Genomic DNA, 17,318 nt, shown 5'->3' with positions numbered 1-17,318 from the left:
ATCAAAGAAAAAGAAGGGGGGGGGGCTGCACCAAGGCAAAACGAAGATGAAGAGACAATTGGTGCAGAAGAAAAAGCAGTAAATATATGGAACGGAACTAAAAAGAATCTGGAAGATTCCCCCTAACAAAGCTTCATGTGAAACACATAGGGGTTGTACAATTATTAAAAATTCTTTTTCTTCTGTACCAATTGTTTCTTCATCTTCACTATGCCCACGAGATGAAATGGATTTATAATAGAGATTTCAACAGCATGAGTAGAGGCATTATTTGTTGAGCATGTATGGGAAAGGAAAATGGTAAATGTAAGCAAGGGGTCAAGAAGCACCCTCAGCATATTCAGATCACCTTGTATCTTAGAAATGATGTTCAAGAAGTCTGTAGGGCTTGTTCACATTTACACTGCCACTTGGCTGTGCTTCCTCTCTGTATCTGAAGAAGGGAGCTCTGACTCACAAAAGATTATACTCTGAAAATCTTGTTTGTCTCTACAATACTACTGGACTCAAAGCCAAAAAAACTGAGAGTGGCTGTCATCAGAATAATACTAGAAGTTGTGTTCATTGAGAGGTGGCATAGAATATATTTGCAACAGCAAAAAAATACTTATAGTATGGCAGTAGAAAACCAAAATATACAATTGAGCAGAAGAATGTTTCCATGAAAAATTACTGCTGCTCTGTCACATACATCTAAGAAAAATAAGGCTATATAGTTATTTGTGAAAAGATAGCAGGCATTTACGAACAGAAAAGCAGTTCAGATAGCCTGCACGTAAAAATATTGGCAATACTTTATTTAAATGACATACCTAATTTTATGGAGCATTTGTATGGGAAAAGAAGCGATAAAGGAGCACTGAAGAAATAAACAACAAAATTAATCTTTGGGATGGTTTGTTTAATTCAAGCTAAGGATTCCCAACCCCAACCCCCCATTTTTATGTAATACTTGTTACCTTAATATAATGAAAGGTTTTTTTAGAAAAACATGCTTAAAATTCTGGGGGCTTTGATGACCACCCTAAATTAGATTATGTGAACAGGCAGTAGGGATGCTGGCCCTTCTACGAAGTCATCACAGACTACAAGAAGCCTGGACAGCATAGGAAGCAGTGTTGTGATTGGCCAATGCCCTCTGCAGCTCCCTCCTCCCAAACATCTGATACCATTTGTTTGACAATCCAATGATCCAGAACCAAGCCTGACCACCTTTCAGAGCAAAAAGGTGTGGGTGTATATATAGCTAGGACATACTGTAAAGGCCCTGGTAACACCTGACATTACTAATGCTTAATCTATAACGTTGCTGTAAAATATTCTGTATTCTATTCAGTGAAGTTTTTGATCTTCAGTGAAGTTTTTCCTCACGATTTACTGAACAAATCTTTCTTTCTTGGCCTACTGATTATTTCCTATGTATATCAGGTATTCCTTAAGAAGGAAAACACAATTGATTCTTCCATTTAAATTACACAGCAGAGATTCCCATCTATTTTCATCATGTTTTTGAACTTGAAAGAAAAATTGTGTATACAGGTTATCAATCCGTTAGAATAATGGTTTTTTCTGAAGACAATAAACTGAGAAAATAACTGAAACCCCAAGGAAACTATAGGAATGTTTTGGAAAGCAGCATGAAGTGGTGGAGAATAATAATTTTCATAATCTATTGAAATAAATGCCCAAATGATTTTTGCTGAGTGTGCCAATTCATAAAATGGTGGGAGTGCCCAATACCCCACAAAATAAGAGCTCCCTGATCTTACATAATTTATCCAAGGTCACAACCTACAGAATAAAAATCTAAACTCCCCAGGGCTTCTCTTAGGGTTGTTATGCATTAAAAAAACAGACAAATTCCTACTTGCTTGGACATTTTTTTGTCACTACACCAAAAGGTCTTAATTTTTGTTGCAGCAGTGGTTTTCATTTGATATCATATCATGCATTCATTTCACTGGATTCCCTTTATTAATTTGCTCTTTTACCAGTATTGTACAGTCTGTGGTGTCTTGGTGGTAGAGAGTGCTGTTAAGTCATAGCTGACTTATAGCGACCCCTACTGGGGTTTTCATGTCAAGAGACTAACAGAGGTGGTTTGTCATGGCCTGGCTCGACAATAGAGATGGGCACGAACATCAATACGAACCCAAAAAAAGCCAAACAACCCAATCTGCTGTTCGAGAACAAGCTGTTTGTGAGGCCCCATTCTAAATGAACAGATGGTCATTGCAAGCCTCGTTCCTTGCTGTTCATCAAGCCAGACAGTCTGGCACCTGCAATCAATTCCCTTGCCAACTTAGGCAGGGATTGTCTGAACTCCTGCTGTTGCCCTGGAAACCCCAATCTAAGCCCAATTTAGCTTGATAGGCAGGTCTTCCTTCCAAGTGTGGAGCTCCAAATTTATTACAAGGGAGCAAAGACCAGGGGGAGGGGGGCTCCCAGCTCTGGCTTTGCAGACAGTGGAGAGGGAGAGACAGCTGCTGTTGGCATTTGATAAAGTGCATTGGGGCTTGAATTTTCTGTGTGTGTGGTGGGATAGGGATCTACCCCTTCAGGTTCCAGGGCTGCTGCCAGGCTCTGGGGCCAAGCTAGTATTTATTATCGGTACCTTTCCTGCTGCCTGCTCAGGTCAGGTTTCTGGGAGTGGTACAGTAGGGATCTTGACCAAACTTGGACAAGTTTGCGAGTCCCTGTTCGTGGATGGCAATGAACAACGAACATCATGTTCGTTTTTCTTTCTGTTCTTGCCCATCTCTATTCTACAATGCAGTTCTTTGTTGGAGGTCTCCCATCCAATTACTAACCAAGGCCAACCCTGCTTAACCTCCAAGATCTGATGAGATCGGGCTTGTCTAGGCTATCCAGATCAGGGCCTGTGATGTGTTATTTAATGGTAAACCCTGTAACACTTTTTGAACAAACAATAAAAAATACGTTCAATTATGTCCTTCCAGAACTGATCAAGAGTTAATACTGAACACAATACAAGATGAATGAGCATGGCCTGCTCCTGACAAGAGTAGTTTCTTGGATTTGACTGTTGGTGGTACAAAGGAAAGATTAACACATTCCGGTGGATCAAATGATTGTATCTGACAAACACTGGGGAATTTGCCAACATTAGCCTCCTTGCCCTGTTGGAAGTCTTCTTATGAGGAAGGAAGGCTCCATCTTTGGATTCAATCCACTGAATGTGGAAAGCTGTTTCAAATCCCATATAGATATGAGGATTTTACCAATCTGTTCGTTCTTTGTCTTTCAGTATAAGCAAATGAGCATACTTACCTTTTAATATGAACGTAGCTGTGAATTGCTCACTTCTGTTGAGTTATGAAACAGTAATACTGTCATCAGTTTTCAGTTTGAATGTCACTCTGTTCAGTCTTGTTATTTGAAAACTCTTTTCCAGACTGGTATATTTTATTGCCTGATTTTTTTCTGAATAGCATCATCTATGAAATATGCACTAAAGATTTAAACATATAACTAAAATCATTGACATCAGCAAGAACACAGTACCGTTTATGACTCTGAAGTGATGCTACAGATAATAAGAACTTTTAAAACTTACACTTGTGTTTCTTCATATTCATTCAAAGCAACAGTTCAATTGAAAAAAAAGCCTTTACTAAAAATAGCACATCTTTGAGTGCCTAATATGGAGCTTTCATTTTAATTATTTCAGAGTAGTTCCTAGGAGATGAGGAAAGTAAGAGCCCTATTCATAAACTTTCTGGCATTCTGCCACAAAAAAAGTTTTTATTCAGCAAAAGGGGAAAAGGTAGAATGTGTGTCGTTCCAGTAAGAATGTGTTTTTTAAATTCAATTCATAAATCCTTTTTCACTCCATTGATGAAGGGTGAACTCCCATCCATTTACTACTGATAGGGAGAGGGTTTGATAGAATGATACTTAAAGGGAGCCTGGAGAAAGAAATTACATTCTTAAGTGTTTATTAAAATAAATTTAGAAAACAGTGTCACAACAGTGTTGGGACAAATGAAGAAGCTCCAAAAACAAAATAATCTGAAATGAGGGGTTATAATTCAGTGAACTTAATTGTCATCACAAAATCAATAAAATAGTATTGAATATGTAAGATATGATCCACTTGTTAATAATAATTTATTTGTGAAGTGTGCAAGACACTGGATTCTGTAAAAGATTTTATACATTCCAAGGGCCAGTTTCTGCTACAAACTTACGTTGGTTTAAATTCCAATGTAACTCTCCCAACCCCGAACTGTAGTAGGTGAGCATGCTGATAATTCTCCATTAATAGACCCTAAGTCTTTTTCACAGAACATTTCCCACAATTCCTTTTGTGGTAGAAATGTATCAATTAAACATCTTTGTGCAAAGTGCTGTCAAGCCACAGCTGACTTATGGAATCCCCAGCAAGGGGTTTTCAAGGCAAAGAACTTAGAGAAGTGGTTTTCCATTGTCTGATTCTGTGTATCGACCTTGGACTTCCTTGGCGGTCTCCCATCCGAGTACTAATCAGGGCCAATCCTGCTTCCAAAATCTGATGAAATCAGGCTAGCCTGGGCCATCTAGGCCAGGACCCATTAATTTAATACTTTTATGTTAACCCTGAAATGAAGGAAATATGAGAAAGTATGTACTTGTAAAAGATGGGGCATGTTAGGGAATAGTATTGCAGCCACTGCTAGATGTACAAATACAGATAACAAACGTATTTATTGTGTGATGGACAGGCCAACAAATGGACCCCCATAGGAGTTAAAGTCATTGTGCTGCAGTGGTTAGAGAGTTGGGGAGATTCACCTTCAAATTCCTTCTTGCTGTGAAACTTTCTGAGTGGACTACTTAATCTCTTTCAGCCTCACCTACCTCAAAGGATTGTTGTGAGAATAAAATAGCAGATGGAAGAACCATGAGATCCTTGGAGGGAGAGAAAGAAATGTATTACATAAATAAATGTGCATCCAATCTCTCCCTTTGAAAAGCATTGTGTAGAGGAAAAAAGAAGGGTACTCGTGCAGACTGTGACATGATCTGGACCACAACAGTTACTGTAGAAAGACCCACTGGTTGTATCCAACAACTCCCTTCTGTGAGCGTCATCCCGATGGAGAAATGCTCCTTTCAGCAAAGTAAGGTTCCTCATTTATGGAAGCGAGTCATTGTATCAAACCCAGAACTTCCCACTTTCACAGGACTAAACCAAGACGAGGGACAGAATGTCCAGTTCCACTGAAAAGAGACCCTCGTGTTCAATGTTCTGTTGTCCTTCAGTGAAAGAGAATGTTGGAAAGCAGTACCATTGCCATCCAAAAGAAATCTTGAAAATATTATTAAATATTATCAAAAATTGTTAATAATGTTTTAACATTGAACAAAATGCTGCGGCTCGACTATTACCAGGAGCAAGTAGGAGCTTGAACATCACTCCCATCCTACAGTCACTCCATTGGCTACCTATCAGTTACTGTGCTCAGTTCATGGTATTGGTTATTACATACAAAGCTCTTCATGACCTTGGTCTGGCATACCTACAGGACCGCCTCCCTCCGTATGTTCCTCCACAGCAGCTTCGCCCATCTGAACAGGGTCTCCTACAGGTGCCAGGCTGCACATGGGTGAGATCAACAGCAGCCCACACATGGGCTTTCTCTGTGGTGGCCCATACCCTGTGGAATGGTCTGCTTGAGGAAGTCAGGAGTGCCGCCCTCTCCTGGCTTTCTGTAAACAATGCAAAACTGAATTAAAAAGGCTTTTTACTCAGATAGGAGGGCTGTATTGTAGGGATGAAGTCTCAGATGCTTCACTAATGAGTTAGGGACCATAGACTTCACAATGTTGCCTTACATACTATCTGCTGCTTTAAATATGTACACCTATGCACTACTGTGCTTAATGTTGTCAAATGTTAGTCCTAGAATTGCTTATGTTCTGTTTCAGCTTCATGTTGTCTATTATCAGTCCTAGAATTGATTATCTTCTGTTTCAGCATTTCTTCTACTCTGTATTGGATCCTTGCTAATGGTAAATCTTTGTAAACTTGTTTATATTTACCCTATGGCATTGTTTATGGAAATGTCCTTGATACTGATTGTACTAAGCTCATACTGTGTAATCTGCCTTGAGTCTCAGTGAGAAAGGCGTACTATAAATGGAATAAATAAAATAATAAACACATCATAGCATATTAATTTTTACAAAATTATTTATATTTTTAAAAATATTGAAAATATTGTGTATGTCTCCAGAAGAAGAGGGTTTTTTTCCCCAATGCTCCCCAAAATTTCCCACTGGAAAACTGCGACAGTCCTCAGACTTTCTCATGGATGTACTTTTGGAATGAGTGAATACTTTATAAGTTTTTTTCCCACTCTCTATCTCAGGAGGTTTCTTTCAGTGCTATCTCTTCATTGGAAAAATCAAAGTCCTCGGACTTTTTCATGCTTTACATTTGAATATGAAAAATTTTGTCTTAAGAAGGATTTTACTTATATTAAAAAGAAAATATGGTTTCTTTTCAGTGTTCCCCCAAATTTTCCAATTTTTCCATCATAAAAATGGGAAGGGGAGCTCCTGCTAGGTTTCCCTCCCTCACATCTTTACCAAAGAGTTTATTTCAGGGGATTCCCTGTAAAATCACGAGTATCCATGTATTGGATTTTAAAAATTTTACTCAGTGATTGCACCATTAAGTGCTTGATCCATGGTTTTTTAAAAGTGTAGCTTATGGATATGGATGTGTCCTTTGATTTGAAAGTGGGGTTCAGAGAACTACATGTAAAAATCATGAGAAGCCATGCACCTCAGACCCATGTTTTTGCACTACTGTGGCAGCATGGAGTACTGGATCCATGATTGTTAGCAAGTAGCATGTGGACACAGAGTCTGATTTGGCAGTGGATGGGGCAGAGTTCTGTGGAAAAACTAGAGTATCACTCTCCCCCCACCAAACGTGTAGTACTAAAAGTTGAAAAGCTAAACATTCACTACCCCCCACCCCCAAATCCTGGGTGTCAGAAATGCGAAAAGCTTTTTTCAGAAATGCATTGCTTACCAAAAAGGCAAGTCTACAAACATTTGAGTGGGGGGGGGGGGGGAGAGGGAAAAGGTCCATTTTAAAGAATTCTTTGTCTAAACAGTTGGCTTATTGGTGTACCTTCTCATTCACCAAGTCTCTTCCCTGATCTATCTGGTCCAACATTTCTCGTGTGCATGTGTCACCTTTTAAAAAAAATATACATAATGATGTCATTTTGCTGTAATTGTAAGAAGGGTAGTTGAATAACCTGGAAATAGGCTTTATAATGGTTGCAAATAGGCTAGTTATTCTTGCAATGGGGAGGAAAGTACGTTGTTTCTGAAATAACAGTAAACAATATAATTCTTGATTGTTTTGATATATTTCTGCAGATAGTTTTGCACCAACACATAATAACATAATTACTAGGGGGAAAATAAACGGGGGGAGAAAAAATTATACACTTTTATACCTCCCCCCCCCCGGTCTCAGCCTCTTGACTCTCAACAAGAAAAGCGGATGGTCAAGCATTAAGGGATTTTTTGCGGAAATTGCAATGGCTGTATTTAACTGTGCCTGCATATTTTGTTCCGTGAAAGATGAATTTCCGAACATTTTCTCAGTATTGGATGTCGCCAATAATTTTTCTGGACAGTGAATATTAAAGTCATGAACACTCCTCTTGCATCTAAAGCCCCAAAATCTGTGCTCGAAGAGCAACCCCAACCCTTCCCCGCCAAGAGTCATCAGACGCCAGTCCCAACCGACCCGCTGGGATTCATGACCTCCTTCCCAAAAGCGCTGCGTCACAAATTTCCGAAACGCTGAGCGAAAAAGAACCGCGAATCTGATTCGAGAGCCGCGTCCAGTCACAGCCGCGGCTAAGTAGCGGTCCCGCCACTAAACCTGATCTCAGTCAATACTAAAAAAAGAACAGCAGGTTAGAAATCTTTCCTCAATAGACCTGAGCATGTGCAGAGGGCTCGCCCGTCTTCTGGTTCTGCGCGGCTGGAGAGGAGGAGGAGGAGGAAGAGGACAGGCGGCGTCCAGGCAGGCAGGCAGGTCGCTCCTCCGCCCGCCTCGCCGGACTCAGCCACCCCTTTACCTGTCCGCCTCCCCCTCCCCTCTCGCCGCCGACGCCCGCCTCCCTTCTCCGCCCTGCTGCATTGTGGTCCGGCCGGTGGCGGCGGCGGCGGCGGCGGCGGCAGCTTAAAGCGGCGGGAAGATGGCTGAGAAGCAGCCGCAGAAGCACGACGGGCGGGTGAAGATCGGCCACTATGTGCTGGGGGACACGCTGGGGGTCGGCACCTTCGGCAAAGTCAAGAGCTGAGTATGGGGCGGTCTGGTCCGGGCGGATGGCGGGGCCGCAGGGGCGGGCGGGCGGGCGGGCAGGTGGAGACGGCAGGCTTCACCCCCAGCCGAGCTGTCCCCCGGGCCCAGCCGGCCGTCATATCCCCGCGCCCTTTCCCCCTCCCTGCGCGCAGGATCCGGGGTCCCTCCCAGCCAGCACACCTTTTAAAAGACAAAGGGATGCTCTGGAGCCTTGCGGGTCTGGCCGGCCGGCCGTTCTGACGGCGTTTAGGAAACCAGGGCGGGGATTCAAATCCAGGGCCCCTGGTGGTCCTGCGAGCAGCGACGTTTCCTGCCCTCTGCTTACATGACTAGTGGATCCCATCCCCCCCTTCCCTCAAATGCGCAGCAGAAAGGCAGGAGGTCTAATAGATAAATAAGTCGAATACACAAATTCTGTGACTTGTTATGGAACACCGTGTAGGAAGAAAAAACAGGGCTCTGCCCTGAGGGGTTTACAGTGTCAGTCCCATACTGTTTCTGATACAGCTTTCCCCCAAAGTAGTAGTTCAACTTTATGACATTTCCAGATGTTAGTCTTTAGCAGCAAAATAAAACGTATTCCAGCATAAACTTTCAAATGGGTTTTGTTCATTAAGTTGCTACTTCACTCTTGTTTTCTGTTGGTATTTGTTGCTCATAGCATAAATTTGCTTTTGCATAGACCTGCTATTTAGTTTCCATAGGCCTTTAGAGCATCCCAAATCCATATGATGATTCTGAAGATTCCCAGTCAGGAAGATATTGGAAGTTGCCATAGCCTGTCAGACATTTCCAGTGTTTAATTGGGGCGGCAGTGGTGTATATCATGGGAGTGAGTACCTAACTTCTCAGTTCAGTTGAAACTATTATCCACAACCTTTTGTCAAAATCATTCTTCCAAGCAAACATAGAAGCAAAAAGAGATACTGTCTTTCTGTACACATGCTTTGTACTTTTTAAATTTTTATAAAGATAATTTTTAAACACTGTATAAAGTTAAATAATTTTCTGGCAATAGAAAACAGCATAACGGGAGCTGAGGATACTGTAACACACAACAAACAATACTCTTAAGACATTCAAGCAGGCTTAACAACTCTCAAGGGAATGAAACAGCTATATCTATGTATCTCTGTTGCTTACAGCAAGCAAATGATCGATAAGCAAAACAGTCTGTTTATTGTGAATTATTAATGTATCAGCACTAAGATACCCACATCCTGACTCATGTCAGTTCGAGATGATGAAGATTGATTTTTTTCCCCTCCTGAACCATAGTAGGGAGAAGGTGAAGATCCTTGAATATTGTATATAAAACAAACACTCATCCTCAAGAATGTGGGCCTTGATGATAGCAGAACATCCAGCTGGCTTCTCTTTTGTTCCTGACTGTCTGTGAAGTGGTTTTTGCATTGCTGGTCTGGGACAATGAGATGCCAGATAGGTAAAGTGATAGCATCAGTCCACCTTCTAGAGGTAGACAACAGGAAAAGCCTAGCTGCTGAAGGCAATTAATTACCCAAACATTTTATACCCATTTAATCAATAATGTACTATGTTGCTATCACTTAGTTGTTTTATGTAGTGTCTTGGCAAAATGGATGAGAGGGTATATCCTGATCCATGCAAACATAAGCTGTTGCTATAAGTACAGATTTTTGACACTGTGTGGTATATGCAGACACAGCTGCAGGAGTCAACTGTGTATTGTATTCAGGAGAGGGCTTGCCTCATCACATTTAAGTCCCTCTTCAGCATTCACATACAACTGGCATGTGTAAGGTGTCCATTTACTAAGGAAAAGAGGGTTGGCAACTGACCAGAAAAAACGCCTGACCTATTTCTATGTCTTTGTAAAGCAATGTTTGGTGCAGGTTTTTTACAGTGTAGAGATAAGCGCCATCATTTACCAATATCAGTAGACCAATCTCCTGGTAAAGATACAGGAATATGAGTCAGTTAAAAAAATGGCAACCTAATTACCTAAGATTGAACCTAAGATTGAAGCATCAAGACCCCATTGCCTTGAGATTCATAATTATGGGAAGGATCACTGCATTTAGAGTACTGGAAAGAAGGTCACACCAAATGGGCTTTGATGGAATCTAGAGAACCCAATTAGAACCTGCCTGGTGAACTGCATTAATATGGTGACCAGTTACAAAAAAGGATAGCTTATGTTTCTTATATATCAGCGCTAATGTTGCTGAAAGCTGCATTTACGAAGATGTCTTTTTCTACACAAGAATTAAAAGTAGAGAGTGAACATCCAGGATATAAAAAGCATTCATTTTCTAGAGGGAAACGTGTTAATTTCTAGGGAGAAGCATAGTGTTAGTAGCAGGTAACCTGGGGTTCAAGGTTCCTAGGTTCAGTTTCCACATCAGAAAAAAAAAGTTAATTCTTTATGCTTCCTGCTATTTTCATGGGCATTGTCTTTTTGGACCATTTCCTAGAGTGACTTTAATTGCATGTACAGCTTTTCTAGCTATAAGGTAATGTGTATCCCTCTAACATGTAGAGGCATCGTTTTTTTTTACTTATCCTCAGGTTATAGTTAACCAGTGGGCTGAACATGTAAATTACACAGGAGGGCACTTTTTAACTATTGGGTTTTTTTAAAGAACATATAGAAGTGCATAAAAAGGGCAAGCCAGAAGGATTTTATTGGAAGCATGGCAAGGCATTTTATTTTTAGAACGCTCTTATTGAGGAAAGAATTCAGGCTCCTCTTATCTCTGCTAATAATAGTGACTTGCTCACCCTTTACACAGCTCCTGCATCATCACTTTGCCCCTTTCTGTTGCTGGGCCATGTCTGCAATCCCAGATTGCCTCTTTCTTCCTAGAATCACCTTGTGATAAAATTCAGCCACTTAGAGGTGAAATGTTAAACTCTGTACATGTAATACTTACTGCTCCCTCGTCTTTATTTAGGTACTATAAAGATTCTCTGACTTTTAACATAGTGTCATTTCAGTATTTGCTGAAAGTAAACATAAGTCTCTCTGCCTTGGTGGTGTGTTTTATAAAACTAGTTATTTCAGTTCACGATATAGCTATGCGTAGAGTCTGGTAGGATGAGCTTTTTTTTCAAAATCATACTGCATTTTTTTAAAAAAAACCTAGTTGTTGCAGAAATGCTAAACTAAAACCCATTCTCCAGAGTCACTGGATGTTTTTAGATAGGTACAAGGAGCTGATGAATGAGACAAGCAAGCAGTTCCTAAACAAAGACAAAAATCACTATTTTTGAAATTTCTGGTTAAAAAGAAAACAGCCAGTGTTGATTTTTACATATTTATGATTATATGAGCATTGATGCTGAAATACTTAACTTTGCTAAATCTTGGATTTTACATTCTGGATCTTTTCTTCTAAAAGAGTTCTATCTCATTTTAAATTTATATTTGAATCTGAATCTGGGAGGTTCTAATTTTAGATATGAACTTTAAGAAAAGAAGATAAGTATGCAGTGCTATGCAGTTACTTGGATGTAAGTTCTGTTAAGTAAATATGCAAGCACTGGTGCTTTTCAGTTTTTCTTTCTCAATTGTATACTGCATAAACCAGTTAGGCAGTCTTTATTGCCTCAGCGAATTAAGCCATAGTAACAATACAGTGATTCCATCAAAGTAAAAATGTATTAAAATAGATTATAAACTCTGTAGAAAACAGATAGCAGCTTAGGTAACCACTGGGCAGCTCAGGGGAGTAAGTCTTGTGGGAACCCTCAGGATCCTGGTAAGAAGTAGAACTCCAGATCCCCCAGGTTAGGCTCAACAATGGAAGCAGTTCCTGGGTCTGTCCAAGTCCCATGCAAGGCTGAGTTCCACAGAGTCAAGACAGGAATCAAAGGAACTACAGAATTAAAACACGGAATCATTGAGACTGATTTCAATGAAGGAGAAATGTTTTTACAGCAAAGCTGGAAGACAGACTGAGGAAGTACTCCTGTAAGGAGGCAGGGTTGCAAGGCCCATTTGTTTGGCTGCTGGTTCTTAAAAGCACCACACTGCCGAATGCTCCTCTAGGACTAGGATACTTCATAGCCATGAAAGGTCAGTTGAGAGAGACCTGAGGCACTGTAGCTGGCTCTGAGATAAGGGTTTTGGATCTGAGTCTGAGGAGGAAGGCAGTATTTTTTTCTCAGTGACAGATTTGATTCAGTCTCTTGGGGCTTCTGCAGTATATCCAAGTGTTCCTCGGAGTGTCTTGAATACTGCCTCCTGGGTCTAGTTCCAGACCATAACCTTTTTAAATAGAGTGTTTAGCTTTTTTACCCAGTGAGGAGGAGCCAGTGATCTGTTTCCTGATGATCTATGGAAGCAGCTAACAAAGATCCAGCTGATGAGTCCCTCAGAAACCCATCTGTGAGAAATTCAGTGGTAGAGATGGTCAGTTGATGAAAAGTGAGTGCTGAGGGAGAGTTAAAACGTTTTCTTTCTACTCTGTCCACTCATAGTGAGGTATTTCAAGATCCCACTTTTTTCTTGGTATAGCGATTGGAGTGGTGGTCTAAGAACTGGGAGACACAGATTCAGATTCCCACAGCAACAGAAGCTGACTGGCTGAGCTTGGGTCAGTCACATACTCTTAGCCTAACCTACCTCACAGAGTTGTGAGGATAAAATGGAGGAGAGGCGAACAATATAAGCTGCTTTGGATCCTCATTGGGAAGAAAGCAGGGAGGGGGGGAGAGAAATGAAATAAATGTTGCTCTGGTACCTAGGCAAAACAATTTTGTTTACACATATTGATTGAAATAGCATCACTTGCCCTGCTGAGACATTACAATGGACTAATGTGCAATCTGTGTACCATGTATACTGGATTTTTGTTTATATATGCATTGTGTAATTTTCATATTACATTCAAGGCATACACAGCTGAAAGTGTGAGAAACTCCACATTTATCCAGGTATTGGGCCCGGGTTTCATTTGTTCAGTGAATGCCTATTTGCTGTTTCTTACAAATAGATGTACACATGTATATGCAGGATGTACACGTTTTCACTGTAATGTGAAGAGGGCTAGTGCCTGGGTGCAAGTGTTCTAGTTCAGACAAAGAAATAGGTACAGATTGCATTGTTCTCCTTCAGCCTCTCACTAAGGATCACTTCACTTAATGACTCTTCATACATGCAAAGTACTATTCAGTGCTCATATTTAGTATCCTTACAGTTCTTTGCATGCTAGTTCTTTGAATGTATACATGATGTAGGTCCTCAGTCTTTGAAGGGCTTATCTGCTAGGAAGAATTTTTTTTAACCTCTATCTCTTTGGGCTGGCTGCGAGCCAGAAATCTCAAAAAGGTGATTTTCTTGTATGAATTGTAAGAGCCATGGGAATCACATTTCAGCCGCTAAATAACTTTCTTTGAGTGCTGACATTTCTTTCAGTTAACATTCCACTTTTTAAAAATTTAGTTGGCGAACACCAGCTCACAGGACACAAAGTGGCAGTCAAAATTTTGAACAGACAAAAAATCCGCAGTTTGGATGTGGTTGGGAAGATCAAACGAGAAATCCAAAACCTAAAACTTTTCCGGCATCCCCATATTATCAAACTGTAAGTCTTCCTGCTGCTGTTCCCTCTAGTTCTGCTGTGTGTCCCATTGCATGAAATGGGGTGGCATAATTTCATCTCTGTATTCCTGGATATTTTACTGAGCTTCTAATTAATAGTTTCAAGGATAAGGTGGTTGTTCTGTACCAAAATAAACAGGATTTGTACTGGAATGCAGTTGACTTAAAGTTGATTTGTGTGAGGGGCTGTTACAAAGAATTACTCTTCTGGGCTTCTTGTGTGTTTGCATTTTTGAGGGTTGTATGTGGACTAGGGGGAACATGAATTGTGCAATGAAGCAGACTGCCAGTACAATCCTAAACAGAGTTCAAGAGGGTAACTCTGTTTAGGTTTACGCTGCAGATGACCTAACCTACCTTGCAAGGGAAAACGAGGTAATCCCATCCAAGTGTGCTACCCAGAGCTCCTCTCAGGAATGATAGGATATCCAGATCTCCTTCCATGTCAAAAAGAATCTTCCCAGCATTTCTGACCTGTTGAAATGAATATGCTAGATAGATTTAATCTAAAGTTATTGAATTTAAAGATAATTGTGGTACTTAATTAGGCAGTTCCTTGAAGAAAGCAGTCGGTCGTGTTTTTTAGATTTTCGTCTAGTTCTCTGAAATCTTTTGATTTTAAAAAAAATGTTTGAATGGACTTCGTTGATTAGAAAGTTTCTCTACAATCTTGGTTAAAGCTTTGGGTTATACAGTTGTATGTAAAATTAAGCCCTGTCTGAACTGGCATTGCCCTTTTATTTCTTATGTTCAAGAGCAATAGGCATTGGTAAACAGATCAAGGAACAAACAACAGTTTATTTTTGTGTTCTCTCCTGTTTGATATCTTTCTATGGGTATCTTACTGTCCACTCCTAAATGGATTGGTAAACTAGATAGATATGACCCAACAAGGCACTTCCTATGTTGAGTATTGCTCTAAATGGTGGTGGTGAAAAGTGCCATCATGGTGGGAAATCTAGGAATGCACATCTTCTGGATGTGAATAATAGTCACTACAGCTGCATTTACACATTGTTAGATTTGTACTATTGTAATCATTTGCATCCTGGGTTTTCTGGTCCGGACAGGAATCCAGTCTATCTCATATAATTGTGAGGATGAACAAGAAGAGGACAACTTTACAAATACAGTGTTAGAATAAGCAATGACTTTCACCACCCAGTTGCTGCCATTCTTTACATAGAAGACTTCGTCTGTCTTTTGATGTTGGCAGTTACTAGAATTGTGTATGCTTCTGATATTCTGCTATCGTAGTTAACTAATTGGACAGCAGATTATGTTGTATGGAAAAGTGAATTCTGTGCTGAAGTGTTATAACTCTGACTTTGTACTCTGGCTTTTTTATCTTCTAGTGGCACCACAATTCAGCCTTATTGTGCCTTCTTTACTGTTTTATTGCCTTTGCATTTTTAGACATTCTTGAACATCTCTAGCAAAAATAGAAATTCGAACAAAGGTTAGTCCTAAATGAGGTAGGCTTATTGAGCAAATATTCCAAGAATTACATCAAGATTAAGGGAGTAAAAAGGTAAATCTATCAAACATCCATTGGCTACAGCCCAGAAAGAGTTTGTATGTACTACTTACATCTTGAAAATATTATCAATTTCAGTTTCAGAAATAGAAAGCAATTCTGTGGAAACCAATTATTATTTTATGGAAGACATTAGATCTTAAGACGTATGTATCTTATGACTTTACTCTTTTCTTGCTAGTGAAAGCTTTTCAGTCAAGAAATTATCTTTCTTTTTTTACCCATTTTTAATAGGTATCAGGTCATCAGCACACCAACAGATTTTTTCATGGTTATGGAATATGTCTCCGGTGGGGAATTGTTTGATTACATCTGTAAAAATGGACGTGTAAGTGATTTTATTTAACAGTGGTAAATGTGTGTATGTTGGGGACCAGGTATGGGAAGGGAATAGTGTAGGAAGCTGGAGTAGTTTTGCGTAATGATACTATTTTAGGGTTATTAAGGCCCAAAATAGGCCTTAAGTTCTCACAGTCTTACCTATAATGGTGTGTAGCTTCCTGACAACACTAGGACACATTTTCTCATTTGCAACCATTCCCTATATTATTCAGTAAAAACATTCTCTCAGTCTGTTTTGCTTCAGGTTACATACCATGTTCATACACAAGTAATGCATCAGCTTTTTCTGGCTTGCTTTATTTTTTAACCTATGGTACTCAAAACTGTTTGTTGTAGAGTAGTACCACTGACTTGTGTGAAACTCAGTTGGGGATAGTGTGTAGTCATAAACTTGTGTAGAAATGTGTACATGTATACCCTGTATCAATAGTGTAATGTTTTATGACATTACACTGATTGCTTCAGGCAATCCTAAGCACTCCTTTGCACTTTTTAGTATATCTTGGTGATCTAGGGTTGCCAGGTCCCCTTACCCTCCTGGCAGGGGAGGGGCACCACTCACGTTTCTTCTCCCCTCGTGTGGGTGCAAAGCACACACATGCTCCCGGTGCAGCGTGATAATATCACTTCATCATCATGCAGGGCCTGGGAATGCTACCATGCTTTGCATCAGGATGATTTGGGCCCCAAATGGGGTCTCTTCGATGATGTCACTCCTGGAAGTGATGTTGGACTGGGAGGCGTACCTGAAAGGCCTGTTCTCCTGCCTTTTCCTCCCACCAGCTAGGTGAGTGGTGGGGGGTGGAGGGTGGGAACAGGGGATACCCTGCTCCCACTGGTGAACCTAGCAACCCTACGGTGATCATCAGTTAGTGCTAATGATTGCTTAGCAATAACAATGAGCAATTGCAGTAACAATGAGCCACAAAATTACTTAGAATGTAGGTAGGAGTTCAGGCTACAAAGCAAAGACAATTGCTGTCCTCTGTAAATACATGTTTTACAGGTAATCAGCACAATTCATTGAAAAAACTTTTAAAAAAAAATGTCTTGTTTTTGATTTGTACTGATTTTCCTGAAGCTGAGCTGTTTCTGGATGTTTGTATCTGGAATCCAAATACTCTGCAAAAATAATATATTTTATTTCCAGTTCATTGATTCAACGGTTGGAAGAACATGAAGCTGTTCTCTCTTTAATCCTTATGAACTAAAATGTTCCCTACCACATGAGTTATGTAATTGACAGCTCAAGTGAACTATGTAAAATTTAGTGTAAGGGTTCCCCCCCCCAGCAGTCTTAAATTTTCCTAATTTGATCTATTGCTGCTAATTCATTCAGTGAACATTATAATAAACTATATAATTATACTTCATTTTAAAATATAAAGTATATAATCATCATGAATACAGCATTATGATTAACGGGTGAGGCTCATCAGTTAATGGCCTGAATGTTCTGTTAACAGACCTCACCAGCCTGAGCTCCCTCACTACCTCATTTTTAATGCATA

General features: G+C 40.2%; 1 protein-coding gene across 3 annotated transcripts in view; it reads left to right on the top strand.

Moving 5' to 3' along the window:
- Nucleotides 1–8,234: 8,234 nt before the first annotated feature.
- The window catches only part of PRKAA2 (protein kinase AMP-activated catalytic subunit alpha 2), a 62,791-nt gene continuing 53,707 nt past the window's right edge, over nt 8,235–17,318 (top strand). The window contains exons 1-3 of one of the 3 annotated variants that reach the window (XM_054981964.1): nt 8,235–8,334; nt 13,770–13,911; nt 15,700–15,793. In XM_054981964.1, coding sequence (XP_054837939.1) covers nt 8,235–8,334; nt 13,770–13,911; nt 15,700–15,793 — 336 coding nt within the window. Of the gene's footprint in view, nt 8,335–13,767; nt 13,912–15,699; nt 15,794–17,318 lie in introns of those variants that run through there. The other 2 variants (XM_054981963.1, XM_054981961.1) reach the window with 2 other exon arrangements.

Source organism: Eublepharis macularius, chromosome 5 (assembly GCF_028583425.1).
Source record: "Eublepharis macularius isolate TG4126 chromosome 5, MPM_Emac_v1.0, whole genome shotgun sequence".
Taxonomy (NCBI): Eukaryota; Metazoa; Chordata; class Lepidosauria; order Squamata; family Eublepharidae; genus Eublepharis; species Eublepharis macularius.
This window is presented reverse-complemented; position numbering and strand designations above follow the sequence as displayed.